A 23360-nucleotide genomic window follows, 5' to 3' on the forward strand; every position below is an offset into this window, starting at 1 on the left:
GGTTGCAGAGCTGTACCAGCTTAAAGGAGACTGAAGAAACAGGATAACTCCATGCAATATGTAACCCTGAACTGGATCTGTACTGAAGGAAGAAATATGCTACAAAGGACATCACTGGGTTTGTCATTTAACAAAACTGGAGTACAGATGGTAGGTCACAGTATTATATCACCATGAAATTTCCTGAAATTGCTAACTCTTCTGTAGATATTTAATGGAATCTTCTTGGTTTTAGGATGTGCACTTTGAATTACATAGGGATAGTGGGGCATGATATGTGAAACCTACTCTCAAATGGAGGAAAATAAATTGTATATATTGCATGTGCTTGGGTGGGGGGGGCATATACTACTCAATGTAAATGCTAATTGTAAATCAAATGGGGCAAAACATTAACAATGGGTGAATCTGGGTAAAGAATATACAGCATTTCTTTATATTATCCTTGCAACTTTTCGGTAAACCTGGAATTATTCCAAATAAAAGATTCTTAAAAGGTTGGCATTTGGCATGCACAAAAAATTAAGTATAATAGAGCAGACTTCTGAAAGCACAAGGTATGATAATGTCAAATACCCTGAAGCACAAGGTATGATAATGTCAAATGTCATGTGGAAGGATTAAGACTTTGAATTTGGCTAATCTTATTTTGTATCAACCTGCCTTCTGTAATATCATTACAGCGCATCCAAGAGTTTATGGCTAGAATGAGAGGTAGATCTTTAAGCTTTATGGAGTCTTCAGTATCATTCCATACAGAGAGGTGCAAAGTCCTGTAATTTTAAGATTTCATCAGGTGGAGTAAATGAGTGAGGGGACTAGGTGTAGGAGAATAGGAACCAGTGGGGACTTAAGAGCACTGTTTTCTCTAAAGGCTTCCAAATACAATTAAAGACAAAACCCAAACCCTGTACAGTAATCCAGTTGGCTGTGTCTGGACTGGGAGTGGCCAGCTATGACCCCTACTCTTACCTAATCCTCCTTTTTTTTTTTTTTTTTGTTTTTCAAGGTGAGGAAACAGGTACCAAAAGTCACAAAGCAAAATGTGTAAGATAATTAAAGGTGTAAATGTGTGCATATATATCAAAACACACCATTTTTAATGAAAGAAATTAATATCCACACATTTGTACTTCTGTACAATTTTGGGTAATATATAATTTTAAGCTGTTTACAAATAACATGTAATGCTTCAAATATTACATAATGTTGATAATACATTTCTAGCAGAAATAAATATATTGCACTTAAAAAGAACTTCGTTAGGTGTTACTTCATAGTATTAGGCTTATAACTTCTTTTTTCATAAAACATTTCCCATGCCCTTCCCCCCACCCCCAACACACACACTTCATTACAGTGACTGTTCTCACGCAATTCATTAAAGCAAATGGACACAGCAAACGATATAACTGTGATAGAGTCTACTAAAGAGGCTATATCCAATTTTATCCTCGGAAATAAAAGGGTTTTTTTTAGGTTTCTGAAAATAAGGAAAAAAACCACAACTAAACACGTATTTTAATGTCTCAGAAGTAAAATACCAAACTGTATTTTTTGTCCAGATGTATTATTTTACCAATGTTTTTATTTTCTTATTATCAGGGAAGGGGATTGGAATTGAGGAAGGGATAGAGAAAGAAGAGTGAGAAAATACTTATGGATTATTTGCCTATCAATATTTATAAATGAAACTTTGCATATTTAAGCATGCCAAAGAAAGGTAAGTATTAGAATATTTTATAACTGGCATGGAATAGTAGTGAAGAAATTATTTTATGGTTTTCTAAACATTTAAGAATTTGTAACCTTCTCTTTGCCTGTTTAAAATAAAATCCTTGCATTCTGAAATAATATAAAAACATGTAAAATCCATCCTCCACCCAAGCTGCCTAAAGGAGCCAGCTGAAAATCTTTCTGTCCAGTGCTTTATTTCTTTCCAGTCTAGATTTACAGTATAATATTGTTTTGTTTCTAATAATTATCAATTCCATACATGTTTAATAACAAAAACAGTTTCCTTACTTAGTCAATGGAAGATTGAGTAAAAATACTGTTTTCCTTGCAGTATGTGACCCTGGCACATTACATAACTGAATTTTTTGAACTTTAGTTGCTGAGTCATGGCTAAGCTTGACTGCATATTTAATGGAGTGGTAAAGTCCTTCTTGAAGCTCATTTTTCTCAATATGGTTCAGCTTAAATATAAGCAAGATGCCTGAAAAGCTAACATGAAATTCAGAAATGGATTAAATATCCCAACATCTCTCTGAAAAATTCATAGGTATGGGAATGGTGATCTTTTCTTCTAAAAATTCTTTTTCTTGGCCTTTTGGAGGGTGTCCTTTTTATTTTTATTTTTTGCATGGGGGGGGCAGGAGATGTTGTGGCTAGAGAAGCACAGTGACAGAGATGTGGATGAGAGTGAGGGGGGGGGAGACCTTGGAATACCCCAGAAGTTAATGTAACTTCTATAGTATAGCCCGACACAGGGTTTTTCTCAATATCTTCTTAATATCTCCCATTCTTTGCCCACCTGCTAGGAATAACAACAAACCTTCGTTATAAACTCAAACCAGAGGTACAACCTAAATTCATTAATGCAGACCTTATAACCTAATAATTTGTGATATGTTAGATACAAGATGGAGAGATTTTACTTACATACCGCTAAGGGTCGGCAAAGGAGGGGGAAGACTTGTTAAGTAAAAGAGATAATTGAACTTACTCCGCATTATTGATAAGTGTTCTAAAAACAAATCACATACGCAGAACCTACGGAGTTATAAATTAATTCTTTCAGGTTAGACAAAGCAGTTCCCGAAGGGCCTCTTTGTAGCAGCACTGCATATTAGTCATGCTTTTTGATACTGTGATATACCTGGCGGGGGCAGGGGGGGGACCCTACATTTATTCCAAATAGTCTGCAACTCATGCTCTTAATTATTCAATTGGCTTTCCCACTAACTATCTAGTTCTTGCAATTACTTTTGGTAGAATTAGACTTTAAAATCTTAAATACCTGAGGAGTTCAGTAAGAATCAGCAACCAGAATAGTTTAGAAAGACCCTGGGGTTGGGGTAAATCCCTACCCTTGGTTCTCACGGTTAGGGTGACTTTGATCACAGGTTAAGTTCCATGTCACTTGTGCTTTTTCTTCCTCTTTCAAATAATGCCAAATACTTTAAAAAAAATCCAATTTAGAATTTCAGGTGTTATTTCCCAAAAGCATGCTTTGGTATCTCAGTCTTTGCTTTTCTCTAAGCACACTACTTATTTTTAGTTTTATATTGCATAATTACCAAATAAAGTTATGAAGTCAGGAAATACTGAAGTAAAGCCATATTACAAAAACAAACCCACTTTAAGATATGTCAGTTGGGAAAAATGTCTAAATAGTATTAAAATGATGCTTTCATTCTCATTGAAAAGAAAACTCAGATACAGATTCACTGTAGTAGACCAGTAATTTACCAGAATATCGAGTAGCATCATGTTAAATAGCATCTAGTTTTGTTATTCCTGCTTTAAGCAGCAGTACTGTGTATTAAATGGAGCACTGGCAGCAGGCCAACTATTAAGTATCAAATCCCTATCCTAAGCTCTATGGATACTTAAACATTACTTATAGCTGTTTTTTTTTTTTTTTTAATAAACGCACATCTGTGCTGTGTTTGAAAACAAACTACCTGTGGATACTATAGCATAACATGCAAGAAGTTAGAAATTAGCCTACAGTGTCTGCCATAGGACTTTGAGATGCTTGGGGAACACAGTCCATGCTTCTCCATAAGTAAACTACAGGACACAGTGGAGAAAAACAATTGCAAAGTCCAACAACAATGGCATCACATAGACAGGCTATGCCATTATGCCTGTTTCATAGACTAGAAATGCCCAAGAAAGGCATTTGATATGGAAAAGCCTAACAAAATAACTAAATAAAGCCCCATGCACTCTGATAAGTATATTGCATTTACCCCCCTCTCTACTCTCAGCAGTGATATTTCCCATCTCTTTTAACAGATTTAATACTTTTGCAGTCAGAACAAAGTAGATACAAAATTTAATTAGGATAAAATAGAGTTGTGGAGAGTTTTCTAAAGAAGACAGGTTATATCTTACAGCTAGAAAGCATTATAAAGTTGAAGGACTATAAACTTTATTAAAGTTGCAAAATGCCAAATACTACCCTGACTTCAAATGCTTAGATACATGTTGCCCCCTAAATATAGAGATTATATATAATTAAAATATAGTTAATTATTAAACATTAAAGGAAGGTTTAAGAAAACAATAAGAACTCAAAGTGAATAAATACTTTGGATTGACTTATAAACACTGCCAGTGTTTCAGTCAGAGAGTCATTGAGTTGACATACAATTTCATATAATGGACTAGGAAAATGATAACAGAGTCACTGAACAGAACAGTAAGAAAGTAGGACAAATCATTTGTGTGACTGACTCATATGCTTCATGAACATAGGTTAAGTGGTGGCTATATGGGCATTCAGAATGGTCATTCATAAATCTTTGTCAATCGGTGGTAACAGCTAATCTAATAACAAAGCAGATTTACCAAAAATGAGAATTTGGCCCGGTGTGTTTTACCATCCATAAGGTCTCCCAAAGCTGAAGTAAAACTAAAGGGGCCTTTGGTACCCATGGCAGAGAAATTCCTTTCAGGACAGGGCAACCATCTTGGTACTGCAGATTGAGAGAAAGCCTCCCGTGTCATCATGTAGAGGCTTTAGAAGTGTTCCCCAGTGAATGAGTCAGCAGTGCACTTAGAATGCAGCCCAGAAAAATACACCCTCAATTGTGTAATGTAACACATAGAGCCTCTTGCTTCAAAATTGTATATAGGTTTTTTCTATGTAAATGGAAAGTCATTGCAAGAAAGAGAATTAGGAAGAAAAAGACAAGACTGAGAAAGAGTTTGTCAGATACTGGCCCTTCAGTGTTACAAAAAGAGCTTTGTAAGGTCATTACCATCTATTCATCCACAAAATAGGATGTGTTAGCATTATCTCAGCCCTTTACCCAGCAGACTAATACAAAGGAAAACTAAACATGCTTAAGCTTCAGCACTACAAATATTTCTCTGTTGGCTCTCATTTTCCTCAGAGAGAAATGGACTTAAGTTAGTCATTATGCATTATGGTCGGTATGTTATACATATTGCCTCTTTGAAGATTCTTTAAACCTGTGGAAAGCAGAAAGATAACCTCTACACATTGATTTTATACATTACTGCGCTGACACAGCATTTTTAACTGCTAGGTATAATGCACCTTCAGATTCCTCTGCCTTGTGTTATTCAATTTTCTGGGTAAGTTAGTATCCTATTGGTTGTAGGACTTAGGCTGGCTAAGAACTTGACACTGATTCTCTCTTGAACCCAAGAGCTTTCTCCGAGCTACACATGAGTCCTGGTCTGTGGTGCATTCCCTCAGCAGTAGGCTTTATTGTGAGTCCAGCTCTCCTCTTTAATAGGTCCCATGTCTCCTGGAGAGCCCCTGCTCCACACCCCACATCCCACCCACCCCACCCTCTCCCACATTTCATACCCATTTGCACATTCTGGATCTGGATTCTCCTAGGTTTAGAAGAGTCATACAAATGGTGTCATCACCGCGGAGGAATGGCGCAGTCCTTGGATAGCAGCATAAGGCCCCTGCTGAAAGTAGTGATGATACCGGGGCATGTGGAAGGAGGGGAATGTCGGGCCGCTCCCCTGCATGGAGCCGGCAATGGCCGACGGGGTCAGAGGCACCCCAAGTCGGCTGTACGGTGGCAAAGAGCCCTGTATAGGGTGAGGAATGGGTGTCGCTATGGATGCTGTGCTGGTGCCGAGAGCAGCGAGGGACTGGGGATGCTGAAATCCAGGAAAAGTGGAAGAAGAAGAGACCCAGGAGCTGAGGGACAAATTATCAGATGTCGTAAAGGCCGACCCTGAAACAAAAAACCACTCATCAGACTAGAACCTCTATTTCAGTGTGCAAATCAAGAATTACATTATCTGTACAGATTGATTTATTTTTTTAGAATATATAGTAGATCTGCAATTTAAAAAGATAAACACGTCAACCATGAGTCAGAACTACCTTTCCAGATAAGAAGATACTATTTATACTATAAGGAAGAGAGAATTTACTAAATAGAAAAAGACTTAACTCATTAGATGGCCTGTATGCTCCTGGAGAATGGTCAAAATACAAGTATTCTGCCTGAAAGGAATAACTGGATTCCCTTTAAAGGAGCTCAGAGGGTACCTGGGTGGCTCAGTTAGTTAAGTGTCTAACTCTTGATTTGGGCTCAGGTCATGATCTCACAGTTTGTGACATCAAGCCCCACGTTGGGCTCTGCACTGACAGCGTGGAACCTGCTTGGGATTCTCTCTCTCCTTTTCTCTTTGACTCTCTCTCTCTCTCAAAATAAACTAAAAAAAATTTTTAAAAACAAAAGGAGCTACAAATAGCTGGTACCTGTCCTAAACTCTATAGCATCCCTATAAGGAAGGCTGGACATACGAGCCTCAACAAAGCTACTTGGTTTCTAAAGGCCTTGTGAAAACCCACAAGAATGTTTTTCTTTTTCTAGCTTCTTTTTCTAGTTGCAAGAATAATTTTTCCTACATCACAGCATCCACAAATTTAAACAAAAGTTGACGCTGGATTTGCCAGCTGTATAATTACCAGTAGTTCATTTGGATTTAGTTATAAGAGATGTCCTATGTTTTGACAGATTACGCTATTCCATAGAAAGGACATAAAAATATGACAAAGGGCTCTCTCCTCACACAAACATCCCTATGCTCAGCGTGAAGCACCGTCTGGTTACTCTTCTCTGGACTCCCAGATGCAGACGGCTCCTCTGTGAGTCTTTGGGACAGAGGAACTTTTCAGTACTCCCCTACTGTCACCGCTGGGGCCACTGCCTCTACATAATGCCCTTCACTAGGAAAATTTTCTTTTTAAAAGGGTTTTACATTTTAGTCATTGGTCCTAATAAGATATTCCTGGAACCTCTTATAAGTGGAACAGATATAGTCCCTGATTTTCGGATGATAAAATTGAGGTTCAGTAAGACTAAAGGATTGCCCCCAAAGTCTAATAGCTCTTTGGTGGTAGATCACAGACAAATAACTCCTGAGCCCTGACTCAGAGGCTGGGTGTCCTTTCATTAGAAAACAAACCACAGGAAACCATCAGGCAGAACAATCACTTAAGACTCAGAGGCAGGGGCCCCTGGGTGGCTCAGATGGTTAAGTGTCTGACTTTGGCTCAGGTCCTGATCTCGCAGTTCTTGAGTTCAAGCCCCGCATCCGGCTCTGTGTTGACAGCTCAGAGCCTGGAGCCTGCTTCAGATGCTGTGTCTCCCTCGCTGTCTGCCCCTCCCCCGCTCACACTCTGTCTGTCTCTCTCAAAAATAAATAAACATTAAAAAAATTAAACAAACGAACAAAAAGACTCAGAGGCAAAATAATGACCTGTATGAAAATCAGGCTCCAGGGCTGCCCCTTCCTCAAGAGACTCCTGAAATACTTTTGGGGCAGACTGCACGCTGAGGACTAGGAGTCTAATCACCTACCTGCCTCTTCCTCATTCTGGGTGCTCTTGCTCCCAGCAGTTACGTAGCCCAAAAGCTGTCTTACCTCGATTCTGTGTTGTCTGAACTTCATCCCCCAGCACATCATCTTCTCCTCCATAGGTACGGATGGGTGAGCGGGCATAGGAATGCTTTTGGATCAGGCTCTCCACACTTTCCCTAGGTTAGAGAATAACAGATCCTAAATAAACTAAAAAGTACTCAGAGATGGAGACGGGTCTTAAAGATAATTTACTAGTCAGTAAAACTATCTTCTCAGCCAAAAGACCCCCCGCTTCAAGAAAGACAACATTCAAAACATGTGTGTTTGTGCCACTGTAGACTGCTTGGAAACATGACATCAGCCATATAAATACAAGCAACCATAACTGCATAGGATAGGAACAATCCCCTGAAATTCTGTAAGATGAAGGACAAAGAGGTGAACAAGAACCTATGACACCAGACTATAGGAATGTAGAGTTTAATGAATGAAAAATGAGTGAATTTCCTATGAGGAGTTGCAATGAATCTCTGACTTCATCGGCTAATGAATATAAAACAAATACCTAACTGATATGAGCTGCACTTATTCAACATCTGATGAAATGCTGGCCAGAAGTTCAGAATATCTTTAGTCATCAAAAGACTCAATACTCACTAATAAATCTAGTAAGTACATAGATTATATGACAATATGGGTAGTTTGGATAATGGACTATTTGAGATTCCTGTTTCTTTAAGATGGAAAATTATAGAAAATCTGTGAAGGACACATAAAATGGCCATTAGGAAATTGAGGCCCCCAAGTAAATTGGTCCACTGACTTTGAAAGTAGTTTTCCTGTTGAAACATAGTCTATCAACTAAAGAATGCAATTTTAAAAGCAAGAATTATTTTGGTATTGACCCATTTGACTTGCTGCACTTGCTGCTGTTAAAAAAAAAAAGTCAGCAAGAATTTAGCCAAAGAGGGGCTCTTGGGTGGCTCAGTCGGTTGAGCATTGACTTCAGCTCAGGTCATGATCTAGCAGTTCATGAGTTTGAGTGTCATGTTGGGCTCTGTGCTAACAGCTCAGAGCCTGGAGCCTGCTTCAGATTCTAGGTCTCCCTCTCTCTTTGCCCCTCCCCTGCTCATGCTCTCTCTCTCTCTCAAAAATAAATAAACATTAAAAAATTTTTTAAATAAAAAAAGAATTTAGCCAAAGAATTTTTCGCCGGAAATGGAAGTTCATAACAGGTAGCTTACACAGTATACAACTCCAGAATAGCTGTAGCCTAAAGACCAACACTGCATTAACCATCAAAGGACAAAAAAAGAATTAGAAAATTGAAGAAATTGTGTTGAATTAAGAACAAATCAAACACCAAATTTCACATTGAGGGGACAAGGAAAGCAAATAGAATGTCATAATAACTTTCAAAATGTAGTACTTGTCAACATTTCACATAGATATACAGACTTTACTGCTAAAAAAAATATTGACTTATAGTGAATTTGGCCTTCTAAAAAACTTCTATTCTCAGAGTTTCATGAAAGCGTTTTGTCATATTAGGTAGCTTGCAAATGAGGATTTAAAAGCAAGCCTACAAGAAAAGTTAATTCTAGCAACTATCCAGTTACATCTTGGTTTCCAAAAAGTTTTAAAATAAGCATATAGTACCAACCTCAGGCAGTCACAATGACTGGGATCTATACCCAATAGATTCACATATATTTTAAAAAGTGAAACCATTCCATATTTATTGCAATGGAATGAACTCCAAGATATAGTAAGTGAAAAAGTTAACTACAGAAAAAATGTATAAAGTATGCTACCATTTGTGAATTTAATTTTTTTAAATTTATTTATTTATTTTGAGAGAGAATCAGTGAGAGAGAGCATGCATGAGCAGGGGAGGGACAAAGAGAGAGAGTGAGAGAGAATCCCAAGCAGGCTCCACACTGCCAGCATGGACCCCAATGTGGGGCTCAAACCCATGAACCATGAGATCATGACCTGAGCCTAAATTAAGAGTTGGATGCTTCATCGACTGAGCCACCCAGGCACCCCACCATTTGTGAATTTAAAACAGGGAATATATATGTTTGCATATGCCTATATATACATAATATATGGAAATAATATTTCCAAAATGTTCCAGTTTCAGAACAGGAAACTGCCTAGAATAGGTCATCTCTGTAGGGTGGAACCAGGGACCTGAGGGACTGGAGAAATGATTCCCAACTTTGTCTTGATTTTCAAACTTGTCACAAATCCATTTGAGACACGTGGAGCTCTTAAAAAAGAAAAATTACATTGAGCTATAATTAATATACAACAAGTGGCACATATTTAAAGTGTACAATTTGACCACTTCGGGCTGATGTGACCATGATACCACTACTACAAGATAAACTACCTAACACCTACAAAAGTTTCCTTATGCCCTTCATGCTCCCTGGTCCCCATCCCAACAAGTTTTGCCAAGGAAACCACTAATATGACTTCTGTCCCTACAGATTAGTTTGCATTTTCTAAAATCATATAAAATGAAATCATATCTCATGTTTCTTTTTTTATCTGGCTTCTTTCCACTCAACATAATTACTTTGAGATTCGTCATTTTGGAGCATATATCAATGGTTCATTCTTATTCTGAGTAGCATTCTGTTTTCCAAGCCATAGTGTATACTATAGTTTACTTATTCACCTTTTGATCTATATTTGCCTTGTTTCCAATCACTGACCGTTACACATGAAACTGCTACCCATATTCATGTGTACTTTTTTTTTAAAAAAGGACATATGCTTTGACATCTCTTTTTTTCTTTGCAGAAATATTTTTAGTTACAAATTCAAAACCATCAGATTATCTGTTTCTTCTTGAATGAGTTTTGGTAGTTTTTGTCTTCAAAGAATTTATCCATCTCATCTAAATTATTGAACTTATAAGTGTTCATAATATTGCTTTTTTATCCTTCCTTCTGGTATCTGTAGAATCTGTAGTGATGTTACTCCTCTTATTCCTGACAATGGTAATTTGTGTTTTCTCTCTTTGTTTCCTAATCAGTTTGGCTCCAGGATCATCAGTTTTATTAATCTTCTTTGCTTTTGGTCTCACTGATTTTCTCTATTGTTTTCCTGTTTTCTATTTCACTTATTTCTATTCTGATATTTATTATTTCCTGTCTTCCACTTACTTTGGGTTCAATTTGCTCTTCTTTTCCTAGTTCCTTGAGATGGAAGCTGAAGTCATTGATTTGAGACCTTTGTTCACTTCTAAAGTGGGAATGTAGCCTATAAATTTCCTGTTTTAGCAGCATCCTACAAGGTTTTGTGGGCTGTATTTTCATTTTCAGTCATTTCAAGACATTTTCTTTTTTTTTTTAATTTTTTAAATATGTTTATTTAAAATTTTTTTTTCAACGTTTATTTATTTATTTTTGGGACAGAGAGAGACAGAGCATGAACGGGGGAGGGGCAGAGAGAGAGGGAGACACAGAATCGGAAACAGGCTCCAGGCTCCGAGCCATCAGCCCAGAGCCTGACGCAGGGCTCAAACTCACGGACCGCGAGATTGTGACCTGGCTGAAGTCGGACGCTTAACCGACTGCGCCACCCAGGCGCCCCTAAATATGTTTATTTTAGAGAGTGAGAGAGAAAGCCTAAGCAGGGAAGTGGGGAGCGCGGGCAGAGAGAGAGAGAGGGAGACACAGAATTTGAAGCAGGCTCTAGGCTCTAAGCTGTCAGCACAGAGCATGTACAACGTGCAGCTCAAACTCCCAAGGTGCGAGATCATGACCTGAGCCCAACTCAAACACTTAACCGACTGAGCCACCCAGGAGGCCCAGCTCAAGATATTTTCTAATTTCCTTTTTGATATCTCCCATGATCCTTGGGTTATTTAGACATATGTTATTTAGTTTCCAAATGTTTGGGAATCTTCTAGTTATCTTTCTGCTATTGCTTTCTAATAAAATTCCATTGTGGTCAGAGAACATACTTTGTATGGTGACTTGAATGCCTTTAAATTTATTGGGACCCTCTTTTTGTGGCACAGAGTATGGCCTATCTTAGTGAATGCTCTGTGTGCACTTGAAAAGAAAGTATAGGGCGCCTGGGTGGCGCAGTCAGTTAGGCGTCTGACTTCAGCCAGGTCACGATCTCACGGTCCGTGAGTTTGAGCCCCGTGTTGGGCTCTGGGCTGATGGCTCAGAGCCTGGAGCCTGTTTCTGATTCTGTGTCTCCCTCTCTCTCTGCCCCTCCCCCATTCATGCTCTGTCTCTCTCTGTCCCAAAAATAAATAAATGTTGAAAAAAAAATTTTTTTAATAAAAAAAAAAAAAAAAAAGAAAGTATATTCTGCTGATAGAGAATGGAGCATTTTATAAATGTCACTTGGGTCAAGGTGGTTAACAAAATTACTCAAATCTTCTGTATCTTTACCTATTTTCTGTCTACTCATTCTACCAGTTTTTGAAAGAGGAACAGTGAAATCTACAACTATAATTGTGTATTATTCTATTTCTCCTTACAATTCTATCAGTTTTGCTTCATGTACCATACTTTGAAGGTCTCTTAGGCACATAAATATGTAGGATTGCATGTTTTCCCCATGAATTAAAACCTTTACAGGCGTGCCTCAGAGATGCTGTAGACTCAGTTCCAGAACACCCACGATAAGGCAAATACTGCAATAAAGTCAAATGAATTTTTTGGTTTCCTAGTGCATATAAAAGTTATGTTTACACTACACTGTAGTCTATCAAGTGTGCAATAGCATTATGTCTAAAGAAAATAATATATATACCTTAACTAAAAAATATTTCATTTTTTAAAAATGCTAACCATCATCTGAGCTTTCAGCAAGCCAATCTTTTGCTTTTCAGGGTGGTGGTTGCTAAAGGTTGGCATGATTATAACAATTTCTTAAAATAAGGCAACAGTGAAGTTTGCCACATAGATTGACTCCTCCTTTCACAAATGATTTCTCTGTAGCATGTGATGCTATTTGATAGCATTTTACCCACGGTGGAATTTATTTCAAAATTGGAATCAATACTCTCAAACCCTTACTGATGCTTCATCAACTAAGTTTATAATATTCTGAATCCTTTGTTGTCATTTCAACAATCTTCACAGCGTCTTCAGCAGAAGTAAATTCCATTTCAAGAAACCACTTTCTCTGATCATTCATAAGAAGCACCTCTCATCTGTTAAAGTTTTATCATGAGATTGCAGCAATTCAGTCATATCCTCAGGCTCCACTTCTAAATCTAGTCCTCTTGCTATTTCCACCACATTAGCAATTACTTCCTCCACTGAAGTCTTGAAATCTTCAACTTGCAAAAAATGCAGTATTCACAAATCACAATAAAGTGACATGCGATAAAATGTGGTATGCCTACATCAGTATGAAATGATCTAATTTATCCACGGTAAATTCTTTGCTCTGAAATCTGTGATACTGATGTAGTCACTCCAGTTTTCTTTTGATTGGTGTTAATATAGGTATATTCTTTCCATTGCTTTACTTTCAACTTGTGTCTTTATATATAAAGCACATTTTTTATATGGCAGCATATATTTGGATTTTGCTTTTTAATCCAAACTGACAATCTCTCCCTTTTAATTGAGGTATTTAGTGCATTTATATTTAATGTGATTATAAATATGTTTAGGTTGAAGTCTGTTATCTTTATCACCTATTTGCATCCTACCTTCTCATATGCTATTTACCTTTCCCTTTTTTTTTTTTTTTGCCTTCTTTTAGGTTGTTTCTTATTATTTCATTTCATCTCCTTTGTTGGTTTATTAGCTATAACTTACTTTTGTTATTTTAGTGGTTGATTTAGTACTTATAGTAAATATTTTTTTACTATAATCTTCTAGGCAACTTGAAGTACACTGTAAGACTTACAATAATATATTTCCATTTCTCCATCTTTTGTGCCATTCTTGTCAAACCTTTTACTTTTACATAAATCCTACATTATATTATTATGGTTAATTTAAACAGTTATTTTTTAAAAGATATAAATAATATGGGAAAAATTGATCTACTTATCCTTATAGTTACCATTCCCACTGCTCTTCATTTCTCTGTATTGATCCAGATTGACACCTAATCTTCCTTCTACCTGAAGAACTTATTTTAACATATCTGTAGTACAGTTTGATGATGGTGAATTCTTTCAGGTTTTGTATACCTGAAAAATGTCTTCATTTTATTCTTTTTTTTTTAAGTTATTTTTGCAGAGTGTAAAATTCTAGGTTGACACATACACCAAAAATGGTGCTCTACCATCTCATTTACTTTGTTGTCTGACAAGAAATCTACTCTCACCTTATGTTTAATGTAATATGTCTTTAATATAATACGTCTTTAATTCCCTGGCTTGCTTTCAATTTTTATCTCTTCATCACACTTCTGAGCAATGTGATTATGATGTGCCCTCCCTCATGTTACTTCTTCAAGTTTTTGAGATTGAGTTTGTTGGGCTTCTTTGGATGGTGTTTCCAGTTGTCATTAAATTCTCATTAAACTTGGAAAGATTCTGGTTATTATTTCTTAAACATAATTCTTCTCCTATGCCTCAATTCCCATCTACCTTTCAGGGCCTCCAATTATGCATATATTAGACTACTTAAAAGTTTTCCCACAACTAACTGATATTCTTCATTTTTAAAAGTTTCTCTTTGTTCTCTACATTTAATTTTGGATTGTTTCTATTGCTGTGTCTTCAAGTTTACCAGTCTTTTCATCTGCAATGTCTACTGTGTCATTAATCCCATCCAGTGGGATTAATACATTTTATACATTAGATACATTGTAGTTTTCATCTTTAGAATTTTGATTTGAATCTCTTGGACATCTTCCGTGTCTGTATTTAGTTTTTTGAATATATAAAATAGTTATAATAATTGTTTTAATGTCTTTGTCTAGTAATTATAATATTTGTGTCAGTTTTATTTTCAACTGATAAATTTATAACCACATTATTGGTCATATTTTCCTTGCATATTTCCTTGCATTTCTGATAATTTTTTATTGGATGCCAGACTATGAATTTTATCTTGTTGGGTGCTGGGTGTTTTTGTATTTCTATAAATATTACTGAGTTTTGTTCTGGAATATAATTAAGTTACTCAGAAATAATTTGATCCTTTTGGGTCTTGCTTTCAAGATATCTGAGGGAAGACTGGAACACTGTTTAGTCTAGCATTAAATTTTCCTCACTACTGACGCAAAACCTTTCTGAGAACTCTATCAAATGCCCTGCAAATCACAAGGTTTTCTAGTCCACCCGTTAGATGCTAGAACAGGCACTATTCCCACCCTTGTGTAAATACTAGGCAGTGTTTCCTCTAATCTTTTCAAGTATTTTCTTTTTCTTTTTAATATAATTTATTGTCAAATTGGCTTACATACAACACCCAGTGCTCATCCCAACAAGTGCCCTCCTCAATGCCCATCACCCATTTTCCCTATCCCCCCTTCCCCCCCCCCCCCGTTCACCCTCAGTTTGTTCTCTCTCTGTATTTAAGAATCTCCTGTGGCTTGCCTCCCTCCCTCCCTCCCTCCCTCCCTGTAACTATTTTTTTCCCCTTCCCTTCTCTCATGGTCTTCTTTTAAGTTTCTCAAGATCCACATATGAGTGAAAACATATGATATCTTTCCTCTCTGACTGACTTATTTCACTCAGCATAATACTACTCCAGTTCCATCCATGTTGCTGCAAATGGCATGATTTCATTCTTTCTCATTTCCAGGTAGTATTCTATTGTATATATAAACCACATCTTCTTTATCCATTCATAAGTTGATGGACATTTAGGCTCTTTTATAAACTGGCTATTTATAGTACTGGCTATTTATTGTTGATAATGCTGCTATAAACATTGGGGTACATAATCAGCACTATAAATCAGCACTCCTGTATCCCTTGGGTAAATTCCCAGTAGTGCTATTGCTGAGTTGTAGGGTAATTCTATTTTTCTTTTTTTTTTTGACGAACCCCTACACTGTTTTCCAGAGTGGCTGCACTAGTTTGCATTCCCACCAACAGTGCCTTTTCAGATTTTCTACTCCCAGCCTCTGGTAGTTTCCTCAGATGCATATGCTAATCAGATCTCAGCTGAACACTCAAGAGGGATCCCAAGGGATCCCCTGAAGATCTCTGCAGTTCTCCTATCCTATAATCTATCCTGTGGATTCTCAATGTTTTAGTCTTATCAGACTCTAAGCTCCTACTGCTAACCTCAGGAAATCTGCCAAGCTCTGCCTGTATTCTCCATCTTTGTGCCATGACCTAGATACTCTCTTAGACTATAAAGCTGGTGCCATCATAAGGCTTACCTCATTTAATTCCCATCCCTTGGGGATTACTGTCTTTTGTTGCCTAGTGTCCAATGTCATAAAAAATGTTTCATATATTTCGTGTGTTTCTTAGTTATTTAAGGCAAGAGAGTATACTTGCTACTTTACCTGAAGCAAAGTCCCTCCTGGGGATCTTCTGAAAATTCCAAATCCCAGGCCACACACACAGACTAAGTATACCACAATCTCTTGGGGTGGGACCCAGACTACAGTAATTGTCAAAGCTCCCCAAGTGACTCCAATGGGCACACAAGTTCAGGAACAGAGGAGTGGTATGTGATGGATGCTTTTTGCCATATACTCCTCTGTACCGTTTGAACTTTGGGCATATGTATTGTTTACTCAAAATTAATAGAAATTATAAAAATATCATGAAAATACTACCCTACCAATGAACACAAAGAACTGCCGAACTAACATCAATACTTGGTAGATTTACTATAATGAATTGATAAAAATTGTCATTAACATGCTGATTTTTTAATATAGTAAATGCACTGAAGGTAGAGAGTAGTATATTGGAAATGTCATGGGCTTTAAAATCATTTATCAAATGGATCAATGGAGAGATGAGTAGGTGGACCACCTAGAACTATTTTTACATTCTAGTTTTGTTACTTCCTTAACCTCTCTTCATCTGTAAATTGAGAAGAATACTAGCCTTACAGGGCCACTAATCCAGCCAAAAAATATTTATCGAGTACCTATTATGAACAAGGCACTATTCTATAGCAGTAAGCAAACATAAAAATCCTTAACAGGGAAGGAGGCTCAAGAGGAGAGAGAGAGAGAGACATTAAGAAAAATATGAAGCACATTAGATAATGATAATAGTGCTATGGAAGAATAAAGCAGGGACTAGTCCTAAGAATGGTAACTATGGGGATTAAATATGATAAGGTATTTGCACTGGCCAAAACGGTGTCTGGCACATAGGAGGTACGTAGTAACCTATGAAAGTATACCTAAAGCAGGTAAAATATTTTGTTTTCTTAGATTATATTTTTCTCCAATTTATCTACCCATCTGAATCATCTTAATTCAGAGCAATGAGATCCAAATTAGAGGATTCTTCTTGTTGACAGAATATTAAAGTCAGCAGAGAACTTGACTAGAGTGTTATTTGCAGTATTTAAAAAAAAATTAATGTTTTATTTATTTTTGAGAGACAGAGCGCAACCAGGGGAGGAACAGAGAGAGAGGAAGACACAGAATCTGAAACAGGTTTCAGGCTCTGAGCTGTCAGCACACAGCCCGACGTGGGGCTCGGACCCACAAACTGTGAGATCATGACCTGAGCCGATGTCAGATGCTTAACCCACTGAGCCACCCCGGCGCCCCTATCTGAAGTTCTATAAAATTATACCTATCATAAAAGGTAAAATGTTAAGCTTAAGTGAGTCCATATCGCTTGTTTAAAAGTGTAACCTATTTTTAAAAATCTCTTGTACAGACTTGTTTAATCCTCTGAGTTAGACTTGTTGAAATGAAAATAGTTTATCATGTACTAAAAGGCACCAGTAAATATATTAAATGCAGAAGTTAATAGAAAAGGATAATTTGGCAGGACAGGGACCCTAATTAACCAATTTCCCAACTGTCACATATTTTAACTTTTATATGTCCACACTCTGGTAACATTGGACCCCCACAACCTTAACAGCAGATGTCACTTACTCAAGGACTTATTTTACTACAATATTAGAGCGTTACTGTCTTTTGGGGTAACCTGGGTCATTAAGAAAATAGTCAAGTAAGCTTAGCAATCCTTAAAATTAAAAGTATAACATACATTCAAGCGGATGTCCTTTTAGTCTGAGCCATGTGTCATACAGTTAATATTTAAAATGAACATAGGTGGTTATTTTCACCAAGGAACTTGCTTCAGATACCCTAGGAAACATTTTCTCTTTGTGTAGTTAAAAGGAATGGCCATCAATAGACCCATTATGGATGGTATATCTCTGAGATATATTCCTCTCCCCATCCTATTCATATAAGCTGTTCTATCCAAGCATTTAAATTCAGAAACAAAATGCAGTATTTGTTTCTCTAAAAACATCCTTGCATAAAATCACTTAAACATCTTTCACATACACAACCTGATAAATCATTTCCCAAATAACATAATGAGTCACTGCCTTATAAAATACCTTGCTTTCCTATAAGAAGAACATTATATTCACTTTGTCCTTGGTAGATCACTAGTATCATTACTTATTTTCATCTCTAGGAGGGAGAAGAAAAAAGGATTTTATCGAAGTGATTTACTTGTGTCAGGCCTGGAAGTGAATGAAAGCAATGGCAGGTCTTATATAAAGGGTGCCATAATTGAATTATTGCCTTTTAAGTGATTGAAAACAGTGGTGCAATATCAGGGCCATCTCTTCGAAGATGTTGCAAAGAGTAGACAGCCCCCATTCTTTATGTCTAATCCCTGTTTCTAGCAGAATGAAAAGTGCAAAGAACCTGTTTAGGCCTAGAAGCCCTATTGCAAGGACTTCTAAAATACTGTACCCTGAAAAATAAGGGATGACTCACCTAATGGGTTAAGTGATTTAGATATCACAAGCTATGAGTGTCTTGTAATGCTCAGTTCTCTTATAGCCTAAAGAAAGAGACTGTAACTTTAGTAGGCTCCCTTTGGATCTAGTAGATAAATAAAATGGGTACCTTTACTGAAGTATCATTACCGGCCTTTCTAAAAATCTAACATTAAATTATTTTTCTAGGTAAGAGAAATACATTATTACTTTAGGTATCTCTAAAAGATCTCTTTTGACTATAATGTAACCATCAATCCCAAGAATAACATACATGTGAGAGATACTATCATAGCCAGAAGGTGGGCAAGATAAAGGGTAGCTACAATGATGATGTTGATATCCTGCCAAAATGTTTGGACCTGTCTGAAGTCACTGTTTGTTCAAACCCCAAACAAGCAAAACCAAAACACTCTATGAGTATTGGAACTGACTGCCCATTATCTACCTCTGAAACTAGAGTGCAAATTTCTCAAGGTTCAAAAAGCAAAACCTTCCTTTTTCCCTCACATTCTCCTTTGCACCACCACTATACTTAATATATTCTTCTTTTACTATACTTTCTAGATTGATCACAATCATGTGCTTGCATGACTATCTCTACTACTGCACCATTGGCCCTTGAACAAAGAGAGAATAATACTTAATCTAGGCAGTGGTTCTCAAATTTTAGTGTGTATTAAGAACTGAATGTCTGTGTCCCCCCCAAAATTCACCTGTTGACATCTTAACTCCCAATTTGATGGAATTAGGAGGTAGGGCTTTCTGTGGCTTTCTGCTTTTCAGTCATGTGAGGACACACTGAGAAGATGGCTATGGCTGCTGACCCAGAGACCATACCTAGAGAACCACTGCCCTAATGTGGTGGTTACAAGTGTGCTTGGTGGGAACCTGCTTAGCTTGAATCCTAGCTCTGCCACTTGCTAGTTGTGTGCTTGTGGGCAAATTACTTCACTTCTCCACACCTCAGTTTCCTCATCTGTAAAATGAGAATATTAATATGGTCTAGCTCTTAAGGTTATTATTAAGATTCAATGATTTAATACACATAGAGAACTTATATTGGTACCTGGGATATAATAAGCATTCAATAAATGTTTACAGATAAAAACAAAATTCTTGTTGTTATTATTGGGTATCGAGATTGTGTGTTCCTAAAGCTGGTTACAGAGTCATAATCATTTTAGATGAAGTTAGGACTTCCAGTAGCTATAACTTGCCATGCTTCACTGAAGCCATCTTACACTATACATGTCAGGGAGAAAATTAAATATTATTTCAATTTATATTCTAACTTTCTCTCCTAAATACACACCTGGAAAAAAACTATGTTTAGGGAGAAAATTTCAAGTCCACTAAAATCAATTCTAATCTCTAAGAAATAAAATATTTAAAGTTGTTCAAGCTTATATCGTCTTCCTGAGCCTTTGTAAATAAGTCCTTGTCACAAAGATTTTCCCAAAGATTTATGCAGATAATGTTATAAATTACTGGAAGACAATCTATCATCAATATCTGTAGCTTCCACAAAGTACTTAATAAATGAGAACTTTACATAATATAATTTAAGATGTATTATAAATCGTTAATTTTAATTTGAGAACTGAAATGTATAATACAATCCATTTTGGAAAAACAAAATAACTTTAATTTTTTAAAAAGCTTTTAGACTCCAGTTTATTATTATTTATTTCACTTAATCCTACTGGTTTTTCTTTTCAGTGGTAATATGCATTTCTGTTTTTATATCATCATTAGCAACTTAAGTAAACTGGACCAATGAAAAAACCCCCAAAACTATTGTGCTTAGTTTCTAAGTCTTACAGCTGTGACAACTAGAAGAAAGGTCTCAAGCAAAGTACAGATCACTCAGCCTCTAAATACACATTAGTAAATTGTGAGGCAGGGAACAAATATCCTTCATACACAGATACAAAATTACAAGCAGGTAAAAAACGAGGACAATTCACAGCTAAATGCCAATTGTGAATAACTCTGCGACTCTAACTACCTGAGTCACCGGTTTAACACTGCTTTATAAAAGAAATGCTTTCTCTTAGAAACTGTGGATAAATGAGTTAACGTTTTAAGGACGGAAACACAGCTTGATAGTTAAAGGAATTCTGTGGTAACTATAAGTTGAAAAAAATTAATTCTGTTAAAAGCCATCCCTTTTTTTTTTAATTTTTCAATGTTTATTTATTTTTGAGAGAGACAGAGACAGAATGTGAGTGGGTTAGGGGCAGAGAGAGAGGGAGACACAGAACCCGAAGCAGGCTCCAGGCTCTGAGCTGTCAGCACAGAGCCCGAGGCGGGGCTCGAACTCACAAACCGCGAGGTCATGACCTGAGCCGAAGTCGGACACTCAACCGACTGAGCCACCCAGGCACCCCCATCCCTTCCTTTTTGAGGTTGTTGTCAACAGATTATTTTACTTTATTCAACTAAGAGATTTTATTTGAAAGCAGACTTTAATCCAGTCACCAAAGAAAATCGCTTTCCTTTTATGCATTCAGGCTCTTATACTAAGTCTCCTCACTGGAGATGACTTTTTTGTTTGTCTTAAATTCAAGTTAGTTAACATACAAGTGTCGTCTTGGCTTCAGGAATAGAACCCAGTGATTCATCACTTATGTATAACACCCAGTGCTCATCCCAACAAGTGCTCTCCTTAATGCCCATCACAAATTTAGCCCATCCCCCCACCCACCTCCCAGCAACCCTGTTTGTTTTCCGTATTTAAGAGTCTCTTATAGTTTGCCTCCCTGTTTTTATCTTCTTTTTCCTTCCCTTCCCCTAAGATCATCTGTTGTGTTTCTTAAATTCCACATATGAGTGAAATCATATAACTGTTTCTTTCCTATGAAGCTGTGTGATCAGATTCCTCATCTGTATCTGGGCTTTGATTCCTTCTACAAAATGAGGGGGTGGTAGGGAACGAGGAGGCTGGATTAGATGATCTCTAAGATTCATATGGCTCTAACAATTTATGAATCCTTAAATATGTAAAAAGGAAAAATTAAAAACAGCCATTTTGAAAAAGTCCATTAGTTGTAAAGAACCCTGGGTTCTAACCCCAGATCTACTAACTAACTGTGTGACCTGAGCAAATCACTTGCAGACTCTGGGCCCTCGTCGCTTCGTTGGTGTAATGACAGATTAATTGGATGGCTCCCCAAATCTTTCCAGCCCCAAAATACATACTTCCTAGAAAGCTAGGTTTAAGGTGGTTTTTTTGGAAGTTCAACTGCAAAATGTCATGGCACACAGGTATGAATACAATTTAAAATATTTTTCTCATGTTTTAATCTGTGTTTAAGAAAGAATGAACTATATACCAATAATTAAAAATAAAGTCATTTTCATTTATACAAGATTGGAGTATCATATGTTGCTCAACAGTCTCAGAGATAAAATTCAATTTTTAACTCTGATTTCTGTCTCTTCATTCTGAGCAACGTCATATTCCTGGGGCCTGTCTCTCTATGCAGAGGTGATATAGAGGTCCTCTGTCCTCCCCTACTGCAGAAGCCCTGGCCTGCTCTGTGGCTCCTGTGACAGAAAGTGGGCCCCAGGGGAACAGTGAAGGTCACTGGGAGCAGGGGCAGATCCAAAGGGCAGAGACTATTGTTATTAGCTTTTGCCATTTACTATTTTTAGCATGTTTATTTGCAAGTATCTTGATATGCCGCTGCCGTCAATATCCAAGGAGGGTTTTTTTTGGATTTGTTTTGTTTTAGCAGGCTTCATTAAAACTCTGTTTCAGTTTTACTTCATCACAGACACTCTGGAGTGTGCCTTTTAAGAGTGTCCATAAGACTCAGGGATAGTTGTACTCGTGAAAGATTAAGGGAATTAGCAAACTTTATGAGCCATAACCAATTCTCTATTCAACTCAGCTGAAGTTTAATCTATTTATTTTCTTAGCTAGTATAGTCCCGTCCTCCCAATATACATATTTCTCTCCTTTGCCTAAATCTATTCTGTTGGTGTTCTCTAAAGATAGGATATGAGAGTGATCTGAGAACTTACGTTGTTGGCTATCTGGGTAACAGCTATTAGGCTGAAGTAACCACTTCCAAAATGCCTGACTGCAGGAGCCCTGACTGTCACAGTTTTCTTTTTTCCAAAGCTAGCCCAAATGCTTAGAAGAAAGCCCACATACCAGCAGATATCCTAAGTAGGGGAAAGTGAAGACAGAGAGGAAACATGAACTAATTGCACAAAAGTATACTGCATTAGTCTTGCTCTAGACCAATCCTCAAGAAAAAGATAACTATTACATCCAAAATTCAAAGGTAGCGGAGGATTTTTAAAGAAATACTTCTACTATCGGACATCTGGAAAGAGTACTGAGCATCACATCCATTCCGCTCTACCACTGAGTCCATCAAAACGGTGTGAGTGCCAACTGTCTGGAGGGGACCCAGGATGTAGACACAGTCCTCACATTTCACTTCACCCGCAGATTGCCACCTCTCCGACTCTACAGTTATCAGCACCGCTTTTAATTCAAAAATGATTCCACCGGGAAGCTTGCAAGAATTCAGCGTAGGGAGAGTCTTGGATTATACACCAACAACTACTCCCTATAAGGAAGCATGAAGTACAAGAAGAGCAAATGAGTAAAGTTTCAAAGGACTGATACCACCTTCTTTCTGTTCCTTAACAACATCTATGAGTGAAGGAAACAGGGACACAACAAGTCCAGATAACCCTCTTCTGGGAAGTAGGGATGCCCCTCTGTCTTTTGATCAAGGACAATTAACAACAAAGGAAAAAGAAGGAAATCTTTTGGTCATTCCAGAAAAAAAGACTAAGTCATTTAAATGGACAGGAATATTAGATGGCCATCAGAGTGTG

The 23360-nt window shown here is 37.2% G+C and overlaps 1 protein-coding gene across 2 annotated transcripts in view; it reads right to left on the reverse strand.

Annotated features, from left to right (window-relative positions):
* Positions 1-1079: 1079 nt before the first annotated feature.
* The window catches only part of TBX20 (T-box transcription factor 20), a 61913-nt gene continuing 39632 nt past the window's right edge, over positions 1080-23360 (reverse strand). Inside the window, exons 7-8 of one of the 2 annotated variants that reach the window (XM_043589244.1) lie at positions 7660-7772; positions 1080-5957 (exon numbers count right to left, since the gene is read on the reverse strand). In XM_043589244.1, coding sequence (XP_043445179.1) covers positions 5617-5957; positions 7660-7772 — 454 coding nt within the window. In that variant the 3' untranslated portion in view covers positions 1080-5616. The remainder of the gene's footprint in view (positions 5958-7659; positions 7773-23360) is intronic. The other variant, XM_043589243.1, reaches the window with a different exon arrangement.

The sequence above is a fragment of the Prionailurus bengalensis genome, chromosome A2, assembly GCF_016509475.1.
Source record: "Prionailurus bengalensis isolate Pbe53 chromosome A2, Fcat_Pben_1.1_paternal_pri, whole genome shotgun sequence".
Classification (NCBI taxonomy): domain Eukaryota; kingdom Metazoa; phylum Chordata; class Mammalia; order Carnivora; family Felidae; genus Prionailurus; species Prionailurus bengalensis.